We start from the raw sequence: 17,126 nt of genomic DNA, 5'->3' as shown, positions 1-17,126 counted from the left end.
TACGGTTTTATGGGAGTCATTAAAGGAGACGGATCATCGCCTCAAACGACCCCGCACGTATTAAATCCTGGAATCTGCTGCAGCAGTATCAGAGCTGCTGACAGACGTCCCACCTGTCGCGTTGTTTATGTCGCTTTGTAAAACCGAGGCGTGAGTTGCATCCATCCTCTGACCCATCATTTATGCCCTGTTACCCTCCGATTGTCCCTCGCAATCAATACCAGGCAAACAGTTTAATGTGGGCGGTGATGCGGCTTAGACAGGGTAGCAGTGCTGTGTGAGTTCTGCAGCAGCCACTGTAATTAAAGACAAAAAAAAAAAAAACAAGCTTCAGATGAATTGTTATAGAAACTGCATGTGGATGTCTGTTTCAGTGGTACTCTATAGGTACTACTTGAGCAGCATGACCTGGGGAGATTTTGCTGAAAAGTCAGAACTGTTCTTTCTTGTTGGAGCTATTTATCTTACAAAACTGCTTACAAGTGTCTGAGTGAAAAGAGGCGGAGCGGTGTTGCTCTTGGAAGACTTTTCTCCTAAAGGAAAAATGCTCGTGTAGGGGTTTTTCTCAAGTTCAGAAATGACCACAAATATGAAATGCGTTTCTGCTTTTCATACATTTCTTGTGCCGTACCAAAGAAGCGCCTCTTACATTTTTCCACCTTTTTGTCAAATCACAACCACAAACCGGATCTTATTGGGATTGTATGTGATTGACCAACAAAATGACGGCCATAACCATGAACTGGAAAGAAAATGTAGCGTTTTCTTTTCTTTTTACCAATGTTAATAGTGTAAAAGGCCGAGGGTCACTACTGTTTAAACATGACTTTCTTTTACAGCCTGTTGAAAAAAACATATATAAGTCGCACTGGTGTGTAAGTCGCATTTTTGGGGGAAATTTATTTGATAATATACAACATCAAGAACAGACATGTCATCTTGAAAAGGCAATTTTAAATAAAAATAGAACGGAGGCAACAACAGGCTGAATAATTGTACGGTTAGCTTACGCTACATGACAACTGAGAACATGCCTGGTATGTTAACATAACATATTAAAAGCTATTCAAATAACTATAGCATAAATAACATGCGAAGAAGTTAATCAAAGCGCCCGTGTCACTCCAAATAACTAAAATCCAGTGAAATCTTCATCCTCGGTGTCACTTTCAAATAACTCTGTTAACTCCGGAGGTAGAAGATGCGGCACTTCTGCTTCTACGTCTCTTACGTCTGATTCAACACAGGCCTAGAGCCATCCTCATTTAATGTTGCCGCTTTACAACTATGCCCTGTTTTGTGTTGGTCGGTCACATCTCAATGAAACCTGTCTGAAGTTGTGATGTGAGAAAATATAAAAATGTTCCAGTTGAATGTACTGAAAGGCACTGCATGCTCAGTGTTATTTCTGATGACCAAAACCCGTTTTATAACATTTTTATTTAGCTCCAAATGGGAACATAGTTTCTCAGCTATTTCCTCATCAGCTGCTGAGCTACTAAAAGCTGCCTATAAAGTTACGTCAGCTCAGAAATGTCTGAATAATAAAAAAATTTCTCCACACAAGTCATCTCTTTTTGACAGTGGGTATCAGTCATGAAGATAAACACTTTTCAAGTGTGATATGTGTTGGTAAATTGCCCATTAGGCTTCGGTGACCACGGCGCTTTTGGCTTGATTTTCACAGGATCTTCTGCGAATACTTCACTCGGCTAAAAGTATACACCTCTCTCTGTTGCTTTTGATGAGTTTTGTTCGGCTGTCTGGGAAAACTGTCTCAGTTTGAATTGTTTGTTTTCAGCTCGAGGAGTATTCTCAAAAATGAGAAAATGTTTTGCTTTCAGAAAAAAAGCGCCAACGTCCGAGGCATCAATTTGCGATAAAGATGAAGGCTCCAGCAGCCTCAAATTGAAACTGAGCGTAAAGTGAGTTGTCGCTCCTGTCCCTCCTCCCCTACACCCCCCCTCCCCCGCAGGTGCTGAGATTCGTTCAGGAGTGGAGCAGCTTGGCAGCCATGAAGCAGAAGCTGCTTCGACGCAGCGCCGCTCTCTTCCACAGCCCGAGCCTGGGCCTGCAGCAGCTGGCCGCCAACCAGCGTCCTCACTCCAGCACCAAGAGGTCAGATTATACTTCTCTTCCTACCAATAGGGACCCACACACTGCAAAAACGGAAATAAAAATAAGTAATATTGTCTTGAAATAAGTGTATCTGTCCTAGATTTGAGCAGGTAAATAAGATGATCTGCCAATGGAATAAGATTTTTACACTTGAAATAAGAACAATTCATCTCCATCATCTTATTTCAAGTGCAGTATATCTAATTATCTTATTTTGGGGGTGAAAATACTCGTTCCATTGGCAGATAATCTTATTTACCTGCTCAAATCTAGGACAAAAACACTAATTTTAAGAAAATTTTTCTTATTTTTAGATCCGTTTTTGCAGTGACATCATGACTTTCCTTTTTACGCTCTTTGATATTGAAAATTCAATGTATTTTGGTGGGATTTTCCTATAGACCAACGTTACTTTTATACCTCCAAGTAAAATCTAATGCAACCTTTGCCTTAAGAAGTCACCTTAGCAAATAATAGTTAGTCCAGCTGTGTGTAATGTAAGGCCTCAGAGGTTCATTAGGAAACGTTAGTGACCAAACATGATCATGAAGACCAGTGAACCCAGCAGACATGGTCGGGGACAAGGTTGTGGAGAAGTTTAAAGCAGAGTTAGGTTATGAAACAACATCCCAGAGATCTGTTCAGTTTATCACCTGAAAAAACACATAGAAAGACACGGCCGTCCACCTAAACCGAGAACACAGAAGGCCATGGTAGCTCTGGGGGAGCTACAGAGATGAACAGCTCAGGTGGAAGAACTGTTAGTCGTGCACGCCACAAATCGGACCTTTATGTGGCAAGAGGGAAGCCAGTGTAGGGTCTGGTCGGATAAACTCAACTGTTTCCATACAATTTACTACATGGTGGAAAGCTGACCTGCACATCCCCCGTCAACATGGTGATGGCAGCGTCGTGCTGTGGGGATAAATCCAGGTTAACTCCATGTGCTCATTAGACTGAATAGACTTCTGGGAGAATTTGTTTCACCAGCTTTTATATGAGGTGTCAGCGTTAAGGAGGCTGTAAACACATGGGCGACATACTCTTCAGATGTTATTTGTAAAAGTGTAAGTATGCACACTTTTTCTGCTTTCCAGTCGGCCTGGGTGATATGGCTTTAAAATATAATCTAGGGCTGGACGATATAGAAAAAAAGCTTATCGATAAGAAAAAATGCATATTGATCGATATCGATAATTATCAAAAAGATTTAAAACCTGGCTCTTATGATATTGCTAAATGACTTACTTTTAATAAAGAACACTAAATCTCAATAAAATCCTTATTTAACCAACATTTTTACCCAGAACTAACTTTTTTAAAGGAAAATAACTGAACTTAAGAGACCTGGGTGATGTTATTAAATACTGACAAAGAATAAACTATAGTAACCAGTAAAATGACCAAAATAAATATACCAAATAAATAAATAAAATAGCATATTTAGGTGGGAATAGTACACTAGTTACTTCTCAGGTTTCATAATTGAGAGGCTAATGCAGGGCTGAGGTCTGAGGTTGTGCCGTGTAAGGACACAGGCTGCAGCTCATTTTGCACTGATTCTCTGCACTAGTTGCACAATTTAGGAAACGCTGTTAGAGAAAAACATGCGGCCCGGAACGTTAAATCGTGGATCAAGAGTGGCGAGTAGTTGTTTGAAGCCAGGTTTTTCAACAGCAGACAACAACAGCATATCCATCACTATGAAGCATTTTACTGTGTGCATGATGTCCTTATGCCGCCAGGACGCTTTTTCATTTTATCGAAAAGTAGGGAGCCCAGTTTAGCTGCTATACCTGCTTTGTTTTGGAAGAAGTTCCAGAAGATGACGCGGAGCTGCGCGGGGATGCACAGCTCGCGCTGCTGCGGGTGTGAGCGGCTTACGTGATGAAACAAGTCGGTTGCGTTACCAGACTTTGTTTTTACCGGTTCCATGCAAGTTTTACAAATCACTGTGGTTTATTTCTGTCAGACTGGCGAACAAGTAAAACCTCGTTTTGGGACCGTTTCCTCCACCTCTCCTTGCTGCGACATATTCACGTGCTCTGTGTTGTGGTTTGAGAGGGCGGCGCTTTGTGACGGCATGTCTAGGTCCGCGATTACGATTGGTCAAGAGGAAGTAGTGACTGTAGCATCAACTAATATGATAGGCTGAAAGGAAGGAAGGAAAACTGTCTCTATCGAACTTTTATTGAACCTTTTTTTCCTATCGCGCCACACGTCTATCGATCGATATATATTGTTATTGTATTATCATCCAGCCCTAATATAATCTCCAATTTTATTTTACCAAATCCAATTAATCATTTTTTTCCACTTTTTATTTCATGCAAACAACTTGTTATCAAATTATTTTCAATAATCTATTTTTATTTCAATCATCTTGTCATGGTTTTCAGATGACGAGCCCACATGCAGATACGAACGGGAGGCAATGCACAGTTTTAAGATTTTTATTAAAGGAAAACAGGCAGGTCTATGGACGGAACTACAGGTGACTCGGCTGGGTCAGAACGTCTCGGCTGGAGAGTCTGTAAGAAAGAGCAAGTGAGTTCTTCTGAAATAAGAGCCAGGAAACTTGCTAGGAGTTGCGCTGCTTACCATTAGGCTGGGCGGACCTAACCGGGAAGAAGTAGCGTCAGGAGAACTCTATGTGACTACTCAGATGGAGATAGGTGGCTAGTGGCTGAGGGCGGCAGATGTAGCTGGCGAGGAATCCGAGGCGACCTCATCGGCAGCGGTTGACAGATGGATTGACCAGAGTGAGCACAGAACCAACAGAACCCGGGAAAGGGGATCTCAGGCCTCGCTGGGTAACTTCCAGGAAGTATGAGGGGAGCGCCAGAGCAAAATCTGAGCAGACAGGTCTGCTGGTCTGTTTCTTCGGACGGGACGTCAAGACAGGTGAGTGCATCCAAGCACCAAAATCTGGAGCAACAGAGAGGTACAAAAAATTACTCAAAAAGAAGAGTAACAAAAAAACTCACAAGCTGGTTTCCGAGAGTTGGGACAGAGGCCACGTCGTACCACGACTGGTTAAGGCTCCGGCGTCTTCCATCTGCCAGTGCTCTGCTTAAGAAGCCAGAGGAAGCCGCCTGCAACGAGCTGCAGGTGTGGACCACGCCTCCTCAGCCAACTAGACACACCTGAGGAGTAGAATTAGAGCAGCCAACACAGAGAACCCTGACACTACCCCCCCCCTCAACGGCCGCCTCCTGGCGGCCCAGACGAAGAAGTGCTGGGCTGAGTAGACCAGAAATCCCGAATCAAATCCTGATTGGCGATGGTAGCTGCAGACACCCATGAGCGATCCCCAGAGCTGCGACCCTCCCAATCGACGAGGTATTGGTGACCCCTACCTCGTCGACGGGCATCCACAACCCTGATGACGCGAGGATTCTGACTGTCCTGGGAGGGTGGAGGGGGTCCGGAAGGAGGGTATGAATCATTGTCCAAAACGGGCTTAATCTGGGATACATGAAAAGTGGGATGAACACGAGAGTGAGGGGGAAGACGTAAGCGGACGGTGGTCGGGTTGATAACTGTCTCTATTTCATAGGGACCAGTAAACCGGGGAGCAAGCTTCTTGGCGGATGGGTTAGTCAATACATATCTGGATGATAACCAAACCCTCTGACCGGGGCGATAATGGGGAGCTGGTCTGCGGTGCTGGTCAGTAAACCTCTTACTCCGCTCTGCGGTGCGAGTGAGTGCTGTAACCGTCTCTTTCCATATCTTCTGGCAGCGAGCAATATAGTCGTTGACGGAGGTAAAGGGAATCCTGAGTTCGTCTGTGGGTAGGAGTGGAGGTTGATATCCTAAGGCAACTTCAAAAGGTGAACGTCCCGTGGCTGAGGTGATGTGAGAGTTCAGGGCATACTCTACCCAAGGCAAAAACTTGTTCCAGTCGGTAGGTGAAGATGACGTGAGGCAACGGAGAGTGGTCTCTAATTGTTGATTCATTCGTTCTGTTTGGCCGTTGGTTTGAGGATGGTATCCGGAGGTGAGCGTGTAACGGGCACCCAGAGCGGAGCAAAAGTGCCGCCAGACCTGAGAAATAAACTGGGGACCCCGGTCAGAGAGAATGTCAACAGGGATACCATGGAGCTTGAAAACATGTTTAATGAGGAGTTGGGCAGTCTGGAGGGCGTTAGGTAGCTTACGGATGGGAATAAGATAACAAGACTTCGAAAAACGGTCAAAAACAGTCAATATCGTTGACATGCCTTGGGAAACAGGGAGTCCAGTAACGAAATCAATGGCAATGTGGGACCATGGACGTTTGGGGATAGGAAGAGGATTCAACAACCCAGAAGGTGGCTGGTTAGAAGACTTATTCTGGGCGCAGACAGGACAAGCTAAAACATAGTCTCTGACGTCCTTGGTCCACGATGGCCACCAGAATCGCCGGGACACCTGAGACTGGGTTCTATAAATGCCCGGATGGGCGGAAAACTTAGCATCGTGACACCAGCGTAAAACCTCCGGACGAACAGATTGGGGAACATACTTTAGTCCCGGTGGACCCGTACCAGGATCCGGATCTAATAGTTGGGCCTGGTTAATCCTGTCCTCCAGATCCCAATGCAGACCTCCAACAGTGCATGTGGGTGGAAGAATAAGTTCCGGCTCCTTCTCTTGTTCAAATGGGGCAAATTGACGAGACAGAGCATCTGGTTTAATGTTTCTGGAGCCTGGTCTGTAGGTTATGGTGAGGTTGAAACGAGAAAAAAATAATGACCAACGGGCTTGCCTTGAGTTGAGTCTACGGGCTGTCTGCAGATAGGAGAGGTTCTTGTGATCTGTCCATATTATGATGGGCTGCTCGGATCCCTCTAACCAGTGCCGCCACTCCTCCAAGGCTAACTTAATGGCTAACAGTTCACGATCGCCTACATCATAGTTCTGCTCGGCAGGGGACAAGCAACGGGAGAAGAATGCACAAGGGTGTAACTTTTTATCTATCTCAGACTGTTGGGATAGGACCGCTCCCACACCTGTGTTTGAAGCGTCTATTTCAAGGGTGAATTGTTTCGCAGGATCAGGGTGAACGAGTATGGGAGCCTGGGAAAAACGGGACTTAAGTCGATTAAATGCCTCATCGGCTTCAGGACTCCAGCTAAAAGGGACCTTGGTGGAGGTAAGAGCATGTAACGGGGAAGCTATCTGGCTGTAGTTCCTGATAAAACGCCTATAGAAATTAGCGAACCCAAGGAAACGTTGAAGCTGTTTACGTGACTCAGGAACTGGCCACTCCGTTACTGCTTTTATTTTTTCTGGGTCTGACCTCACTTGACCGCCTTCCAAAACAAGACCGAGGAACGAAACTGAAGTCTGGTGGAACTCACACTTCTCGGCTTTTACAAACAGGCGATTTTCTAGTAATCGCTGGAGAACAAGTCGCACATGTTGCTTGTGTTGTTCTAGGTCACGAGAGTAAATCAGGATGTCATCTAAATAGACAAAAACAAAAACATTCAAAAAATCCCGCAGGACGTCGTTAACCAATGCCTGAAAAACTGCCGGGGCATTACACAAGCCGAAGGGCATGACTAGGTACTCAAAGTGACCTAACGGAGTCTTAAAAGCCGTCTTCCACTCATCCCCCTGTCTCACCCGAACCAAATGATAAGCGTTGCGCAGATCAAGCTTAGTAAAAATCTTGGCATTCTGGACTGGCTCGAGGGCTGATGATAATAGAGGAAGCGGGTACTTATTCTTGACGGTTATCTGGTTAAGCCCTCGATAATCTATACAGGGTCGAAGGGTCCCGTCCTTCTTGCCCACAAAAAAAGAAACCAGCCCGTAATGGGGAGGAAGAAGGACGAATTAACCCCGTAGCCAAAGACTCACTGATGTATTTCTCAAGCGATTGACGTTCTGACCTGGAGATGTTATAGAGCCGACTCACCGGTAGAGGGGCCCCAGGTAACAAGTCAATCGCACAGTCGTATGGGCGATGTGGGGGCAAAGAACAAGCCTGAGTTTTACTAAATACCTGCCTTAAGTCGTGGTAATCCTCTGGAACGCGAGAGAGGTCAATCATGTCTCCAGAATCTGTCAAGGAAGTAGAGGAGACGGCTACGGGCCGAGCGGACTGCAAGCAGCGGGAATGACAAGTAGGTGACCATGACTCCAGTCGGGACTCAGCCCAATTAAACTGCGGATTGTGGACCCTTAACCAGGCTATTCCAAAAACCACAGGTGAACGCTTTACCGGGAAGACAAAGAAGGAAAGCTGTTCCCGATGGTTACCGGAAACTATCACTACCAATGGTCGGGTGCGATGGGTAATAAGAGTCAATCTCTGCCCATCTAATGACGAGACCTGGAGTGGCTCGGGTAAAAGATCGACAGGTACTCGAAGCTGGTCCACAACCGCCTGATCTATGAGATTAAAATCAGAGCCTGAATCTACTAGAGCTGAAACATCAAAACTTTCCTGGTCGAATATTAAAGTAACTGGTAAACAACAACGAGAACCAAATGACGCCTTAACAGCCTCCCGGGGAATAGATCCCAACCTGTCCACCGATCCCCCCGTTAAGAGCGGCGGACTCGGTCTTTTGGCCGAACAGGACAATCTCTGAGGTAATGACCCTCACCTCCACAATAAAGACATAAGTTCCCCGAGACACGCTGCTGACGTTCCTTATTGGAAAGACCAACCTGCCCCAACTGCATGGGTTCAGGAGGAGGTGTAAAAGAACGGGGTTCCTTCTTGGTAAATGTAGAAGAGGCGGAGGTGGATGATTGCAAGGCAAGGTTGGATCTAAAACGGGTTCGGCTGCGTAATCGGGAATCCAAACGGATAGCAAGTGCTACAAACTCCTCAAAATCCTCAGGTTCCTCAACCCGAGCTAACTCATCCTTTAACGACTCGTCTAGAGCCTGAAAGAAAGCTGCCTTTAACGGTCTCGGCTGCCAACCCGCAGCAGCAGCAAACGTACGAAACTCCACGGAAAAATCAGATACGCGTCGACCGCGCTGTTTCAAAGTGAGGAGATGACGAGACTGTTGTGCCGAATCCAACTCAGGTGAAAAAATTGTCTTAAATTCAGCAATGAAGTCCTGAAAAGTAATCCCAAACGACTGACAATCAGGGAATCGAGCCTCGGCCCACCTAAGAGCCCTACCCGTTAGTAGACGTAAGACATAAGATATCCTTACCTCATCAGAGGCGAAAGTCTGGGGAGAACGGTTAAACACTAGTTTGCACTGGAAAAGAAAACCATCGCAACTTCCACCGTCACCGGAGAATTTCTCCGGACAAGGTGACGCGCCCTCAAGTGGTGGAGTCCAAACCTGATTCTCCATGCTCGGAGCGTCGAAAGGCGGGGTAACGTGATCCTGAGTGACAGGTGACGTCTTCGCGGAAGTGACTGTGTCCACAAGTAGGCTAACCTGAGCGGCTAATCTCTGAAGCTGTTCCTGAGTAGAATTGACAGCAAAACCTAGCGACTGCATTTGTTCCTGCTGTGCGGCTATCTGCCGCCCGAACGTATCCGCTGGACTCTGGTGGCCGGAGCCTTCTTCTGTCATGGTTTTCAGATGACGAGCCCACATGCAGATACGAACGGGAGGCAATGCACAGTTTTAAGATTTTTATTAAAGGAAAACAGGCAGGTCTATGGACGGAACTACAGGTGACTCGGCTGGGTCAGAACGTCTCGGCTGGAGAGTCTGTAAGAAAGAGCAAGTGAGTTCTTCTGAAATAAGAGCCAGGAAACTTGCTAGGAGTTGCGCTGCTTACCATTAGGCTGGGCGGACCTAACCGGGAAGAAGTAGCGTCAGGAGAACTCTATGTGACTACTCAGATGGAGATAGGTGGCTAGTGGCTGAGGGCGGCAGATGTAGCTGGCGAGGAATCCGAGGCGACCTCATCGGCAGCGGTTGACAGATGGATTGACCAGAGTGAGCACAGAACCAACAGCACCCGGGAAAGGGGATCTCAGGCCTCGCTGGGTAACTTCCAGGAAGTATGAGGGGAGCGCCAGAGCAAAATCTGAGCAGACAGGTCTGCTGGTCTGTTTCTTCGGACGGGACGTCAAGACAGGTGAGTGCATCCAAGCACCAAAATCTGGAGCAACAGAGAGGTACAAAAAATTACTCAAAAAGAAGAGTAACAAAAAAACTCACAAGCTGGTTTCCGAGAGTTGGGACAGAGGCCACGTCGTACCACGACTGGTTAAGGCTCCGGCGTCTTCCATCTGCCAGTGCTCTGCTTAAGAAGCCAGAGGAAGCCGCCTGCAACGAGCTGCAGGTGTGGACCACGCCTCCTCAGCCAACTAGACACACCTGAGGAGTAGAATTAGAGCAGCCAACACAGAGAACCCTGACACATCTCATCTTGAATTTCGCCCGAATTCAAAATCCAACAAATTTTAAGCTTTGAAAAATGCTTGCAAAACCAAATGGTAGGTAGTAAAAAAATTAAATATAAGACATAATGTTTACTGTTAGTGGTATTGCACATCTAAAAACAGGCCTCACTTTACTTCAAATCAACTTATAAAAATAGGTAAATGAATAAATTAAAGTGCCTCGTCTTAAGGTAAAACAGTTTCCTCTTGAGAGTATTTTGACAATATATTTTATTAAACACATATTCAACATTGCATGCTATTACAAAAACAATATCGCCATTCAGAACTGATATAATGGAAAGTTTCATGGGAACCAAAGAGTGAATAGGGCTTGGGATCCTCGTTGCATTGTGGGACGTGGCGGCCATGTTGATGGCAACGCGAACGTAAAAATACCTCTGACATAACGTTGTTGAACGAAGAGACGTAGAAGTAGAGTTGAGAAAGAATAGATAGAAAAAAGATGTTAAAATCCCAAAAAGGATCTGAAATTTACTGGGACACAAAAAATAGAGAAGTCAGGGACCGGTATGTTGACAAAATCAGCATTATTATGGAGCGCCGACGACCACTTGTTGCCACTGTTTTGCATATCGGACGTCTTCGGCTACCTTGTTTGTGGTGTGAGCGTCTATACTTCATAAAAGTTCCAACGCTACAAGTCCTTGGAGTCTCATGTGCAGTTCATGAATGGATGGGTTCAGGAGCTGCAGATCATAAAGCCAGCAAACAGTGGGAACACAGTAATTCATACAAAGGTAAGCTGTGCTCAGACGGGCTCTGGCACCTGCTAACCGTTAGTGCTAACAACCACTCACTCATTTAATGTACTTTTAACTAGCTGCTATGTGTTTCAAAGGTTTAGTTAGCAACGTTAACTGCCAGCCCTCCCTAAACCCTCCGGGTTTCTCACGTATTTGAGCCTTTTCCCGCTGCCGTTTTAGTATTTATGTGCATGGATGTGGTGTCGCGGTTGAAGGAAAGAAACAATGTAGGCTATTAAATAAAACCGTGCATCTTTAACTTACCAGAATGAAAATGCAGGGAACACACTCTCATTGAGATCGGGATACTGTGGAAAGTTATGTTCGGTCGTCTTAAAGCCGCGATCCAAGCGAGCCGACAACTCCATTGCGCTTGCTGTCTCTCCCGTGGTTGCGCCTCCAGGCAGGAAAGTGGTGGAAAGTTAACCCATTTTCTATGTTTTTCCCATGGCGATCATGTGTTGCGCTGTTACAGCCCACAATACAGCAACGGTTTACCATGGTTGAAATCAAGTTAAGGTAAAATTAATCAAATTAAAACACGGCTACAAAGAGGGAATACAGTACGCGGTAGTCATAGGCAGTAGTCTGAGTAGCGGAGGCGGAGCCGCGGAGGCATTCAATATGGCGGCCACACAAAGTAATACGTCATGACGCCCAAGCCCTATTGGCCAAAAGAATATACATTTTTCCAAACATTCAATTTTTAAGAATTGCAAGTTTGAATTAATGGATAAAAGGGCCCAGCCCTGCTTTCCAGTATTATGTTGTTTTTTGTTGTTGTTTTTTTTTATACCTAAAATTCCAATAAAATGTATTGAAGTAACGCAACATAATGTGAAAATTATCAAACTGTAATAAGCCATTTTCTTATTTCACAAAGCAGCTACAAGTGTCGCTGCAGGCAAGATTTATCCAAATGAATCCTTATGAACACGTCCTGTAAGATCCATTTCCCTCAAAAACGGTCCAACGTGTTCATTGGTGTAGCCTCCCTCCATCATTTTAAATGGTGTATGTGGACTAACTAAGGGTCAGCTGTGGGAGCTCCGATAAATCCATGAGCCGTAACAAGGGAATGAAAACCCCGTCTGCCCCATGAGCAAATCAGTAAGGAACGATTTAACAAGGCACCTCCTTGTTGGTAGACATTTTAACTCTGTGTAAATGGCGAGATGAATCGGTTCCCAACATAGTGTCAGAAACCGAGAAGCGCGGTGTTAGATTTCACAGAGAAACGAGCCGATTTGTAAATACTAACTGCCCCAGGCGCCGTGCAAAGGCTGAATAGTATCTGTGTGTTTCCATGTGTGTGTGGGTGTATCAAAGGGTGTTAGCTGAGGCATAATGGAGGATGGGATGAGTGTTGTGTGCGTGTAGATGTGCGTTGTTGTTGTTTTTTTTTCCTGACAAACAAGCATTGTTGCTGGCACACTAATTACAGCTGGCCTGGGCAAAGGCAGGGAGAGTTTGCCAATTACACAGTGGACTCTTGTTTGTGTGTGTGCTTAAGTAAGGTAGAGGGTTTCCGAACTGGGGAATATGTTTGGGTGCATGAACCTAATCAAGGTGCGAGTAGGAGGCAATTGGCCCAGCTTGATTTGATACCTGTTTGATTTATTCACTAATCAGAACCAATCAAGCTCCAGCTTCGGCTCAGCGGGACGATCACAACTCACCTTCCCAGCACTGAGACGCTCAGTTTTCAAATACTTCACACTTAATGCACTTTGCCCGGATTTCCAGCTCTCTGGATGTTTTCATCAGGAGCCTCTTGTGGTGATTTACAAAGATGTTGGAGAGCTGAGAGGGTTTTAATCCAGTTTGCATCCTGGCATTTGTAAGTCCTCTGCTTTAAGTGTTACCACAACACATCTTAGAGATACAGCGCAGATGCAAAGTTTATACACACTCATTATGGGTGTGACATCATGTGCATTAGGGGGTTTTAATATTGCGTTTTAACCGTTATTTCTCCAATGCTAATATTTAATACCCTGACTCTGGCTTTCTGTAGCCATGAAAAAGGTCCTGGCTGGATCTTTGACCCGCCTTCTTGGCAAAACTGGTAAGAGTTTATTTAAATTGGTTTGGGTCCTAGAACAGAACCAGCTTTTAGGAAAAGTCCATAGTTTTTTAAAAGATTTTTGCCACTTAATTTGACCTTAATTCAATTATGTCCAACTTTTAATAATCTAGGTCATGAATGTCACACTCCAGCAAATAATGTCCTGCAATTTTTAGATGTGTATTTGCTTCCTGAATTAAATATTTAGGGTAATTAGCAGGGGGGGGGGGGGGGTATTCAAAGGCTGGAGTTTGACATACCGGATCTAGATGTTGATTCAAGGTGAAATTGAAGAATTTTTATGCACCATTATCACTTAGCTTAATCCTATGAGTCCAAATGTCTATTTTTTTTTTAATATTTCTGAGACATCTACCTCTAATTTTCTGAACATACAATTTCCAACATACAAATTAATGTTGTACACACCCTATATAAAATGCACAAAACTTGTATCAACCACGATACAAATTTTTTTTTAAAGCGTTACGTTTTATATTTTTAAAGCAACCAAAAAGATTTTCTCTTTCTCGCAATTACCTGCATCAGGCTTTAAGGAGCTAATGGCTCCACTGCATGATGCTGCCACCACCCTGCTTCACCCTGATTTTGAAGCTTCACCTTGACTTCTCCAATTATGTCCCTATCATTGTGGCCAAAAAGTGGATTTTTCTTTCTAATTTGAGAATAAAGCCTTTCTCCAGAAAGCTTGTCCACCTGGGCAGCTGTAGAGGCAAGGATTCAACTTCTAAATATGGCTCTGACCTTAACCCTGTTGAATTTATGTGAGTCATTTCTGCACAAGGAATTAAGCCTTTTAAATGAACTCAATTCCTGCCTAGAAGAAGAGAGTCAAACACTGAGCCAGAATTAGCCAAAAAACTTGTTGATGGCTACAAAGAGGATGATGCACCTCTCTAATGGATATACTAATACAAAAATTACATAATTACATAAATATGTGGTGTTACATCTGTAATTTTATCATAAGTGGATTAGAGACAAATCCACATTAAAGTTTTTACTGTTTACTGAAGTCATTACAAACTTCTCACCAGCAAAGCACATCTTCAACACCGTAAATATTTAACCTGGACTGCATGATGTGTGAAACTTTAGGTACACTACTAATACTCATGCTTTCTGCGCCTTTCTACAGTTTAATGTGTAAAATCAGACTAATCTTTGGAACCTTTATACCTTTGCTGATGACTTTATGGTTGTTCTGTGCTTGAGACTGTAGATGCTGAAGCTCCTAAAGACATTTAAGGAGTAATACTAACAAAAGTGCTTAGACTCACAGCAGTTCCATTGGGGCCTCATTTTTGGTTTCTGAAATGATGCATACCTGATCCCACACATCGGATTTCATAACTTAATGCTTTCTCCTTCCCTAATAAAATGCCCACATCTCTGACTCCACTCCCCCAGCTGGAAACACTAGCTTCCCAAAGTACATTGAAATCTCTGGCTGAAATTGACTCTCTGGTTTATTGTTAGTAAATTTCCAACTCTTCTCCAGAGCAACTAAACACATTTTCACATGATTGATTGCACTTTATATAACAAGGTATATAACAAGGAAACATACTCTTTTTAATTTTTTTTAGCACAGCATTCCAACAATTACCTCTTTGTCTAGGTATCAGCTGGATTTCACCGTTTTCATTATGTAGAGTGTTTGTAAAGCTCATCCTTGGGCTTATTTTCTTTGCATTGTTGACAGTTTAAGGTCCTTTCTCTTTCTCAATACAGTCTTTAGGCAGCTCAGTATGAGCTGACTCTGCTAATTCAACTAGATCAGACAGCTTTTGGCCAAACTGTCTGGTGACGGCTTCTTTCAGGCATTGGATCCTGAGGATGGGACCTTAATGGATCCGACACGTATGATTTCAGCGGCTCTCTTGTTACCTTGTGATGCTGCTAAGCCAAAACTCCTCACCTCAAGACACATTGTCCTAAGGCTGTCAAGAGGCGGTATTCAAATCAATGATTGTTTGTAGTTCAGATTAATTTATTGTTAAATTTGAATTCATTGTATGTTAAGCTAGCAGCAGCTAGCTTGATCTGCCATATTGAATCATGGTGAGTGAGCAGAGTTACGCTGGTGGTTACGCCACACAGTTCGGTCTTTGGAGATGGGGGATTTTTCAACCCCCTCATTACCGGACGTTGAGGGAGTCTTGGTGGAGCCCTGCAGGTCGGAGCATTATCAGTTTGAGCTGCTGGCTCAAGCTGCTGAGTTAGCAATGCCTAAAGCCGGTGCAGCCGAGGCAGTGGAGGACAGGATTTATCCAATTATATATTATTGTATTTATTTCCCGCTTTGTAATCCAGGGCGGGTTTACCGGCAGCTTTGCGCATCATGATTCATTTGCAGTTGAATCAGAGTGTGATTGATCTCTTTGTACTCTGACTGCAGGCGGGTTTTTACGACGAGGCTGCAGCTGTCTGCCTGTGAGACAGCGCTGAGGGACGTAGGGAGGATCTCACGGCTGCATCGCTGCTGCCTCAAAGATGGTTAACTGCAGAATTGGTGCTTTTATGTAAATTTGCCAATATCATATCAAAAGTCGGTAGATTTGTTGCTAGCCGCTTTTTTTAAGAAAGGAAGTCGCTAGAGGGGTCTGAAAAGAACAACAGTGCTCACCACAGAGGCTCAAGTCAGAGCTTCTGACGTCAGTTTCTCCAAATTACGTCAAAAAAACATTTGAACCAACAGCAATACAGATTTGAAATACAATGCAAGATTACCTTTATTCCTTGGAGGGCGCCACATTGACGATTTTAGACACAAAAGCAGCATTTCAACAAATATGTACTAATTTGTCAAAATAATGTATGTAGACAGTGGCAAAAGACAACCTTGTTAGCAATTTACTGGCAAAAAAAAAAAGTTGATGTGGGGGTGAGTTACCCTTTAAGCTGTCATGAAACTAAAAGTAAAATCTAATGCAACATGAAACATGTTTTTGGAAAATAAATATTTAAAACATTTAGTAGATTGTTAATTTGTTTCCTATTTTAATCATTGCATTATTATTAAACAAGAGAAAATAAATCAGATTTCAAGTGTGTACGTATGTATGTATGTATGTACACACGTACACATGTTTGTTTCACACACACATAAGGTGCAATAATAAAAAGAATAACTGTAACTGGTAACATTAGCATTACATTCAGGACGAATGTTGCATGAAAAATAAGCTCTTTTTGCTGTTTGCAGCTGATTAACAGAATATTTAGGTGGTCATTTAACTATTTATTTGTTAAATGAATTGTGTCATTTTTGGTGCTCAATAGGTTTCCTTATGCAAATTGTGGCGGGAGCTTTGGTGGCAATGTGAGACTGGGTTGGTGCCTTTAGAGCTCAGGGAACATCACAATCTTTCCAGGGTATTAAAGTAGTTCTGTGTACTTGGCTAGAGACATGGATCCATGGTTTTCTAACATGCATATCTAATTGTTTGTATGCAGTTAGTTCACCTCTCAGGTGTTTCAGTATTATGGGTAATTGGTGTGCAGGTGTCCAAGTGTGAATTAGAAGCTCTTTTTCTTTCCCATCCACCAAACCAACTGAGAATATCTCCTGTGTGGCACTAAAAATAAGGCTGCAGAGTGTGCCTACCCTGAAAGCAGCAATCAATCAGGCAGCTTCAGCTGGGCCACACCAAACCAGCAACTCATTAGTTTGATTTCACACAGCTGAGCGTGTCCTGCCTTCATGCCGAACCACATGCCGGCCCGGACATGGCCTGATGGATGTCTGCGGCTCTGAAGGTACCCTGTCAGCTTCCCACTGCCACC

At 44.1% G+C, this 17,126-nt stretch overlaps 1 protein-coding gene across 1 annotated transcript in view; it reads left to right on the top strand.

The window, feature by feature from the left end:
* zranb3 (zinc finger, RAN-binding domain containing 3) overlaps positions 1 to 17,126 on the top strand; it is a 121,130-nt gene that overhangs the window by 84,231 nt on the left and 19,773 nt on the right. The window contains exon 17 of the mRNA XM_021321089.2: positions 1,976 to 2,118. Coding sequence (XP_021176764.2) covers positions 1,976 to 2,118 — 143 coding nt within the window. The remainder of the gene's footprint in view (positions 1 to 1,975; positions 2,119 to 17,126) is intronic.

Source organism: Fundulus heteroclitus, chromosome 24 (genome assembly GCF_011125445.2).
Source record: "Fundulus heteroclitus isolate FHET01 chromosome 24, MU-UCD_Fhet_4.1, whole genome shotgun sequence".
NCBI classification, from domain to species: Eukaryota; Metazoa; Chordata; class Actinopteri; order Cyprinodontiformes; family Fundulidae; genus Fundulus; species Fundulus heteroclitus.
This window is presented reverse-complemented; position numbering and strand designations above follow the sequence as displayed.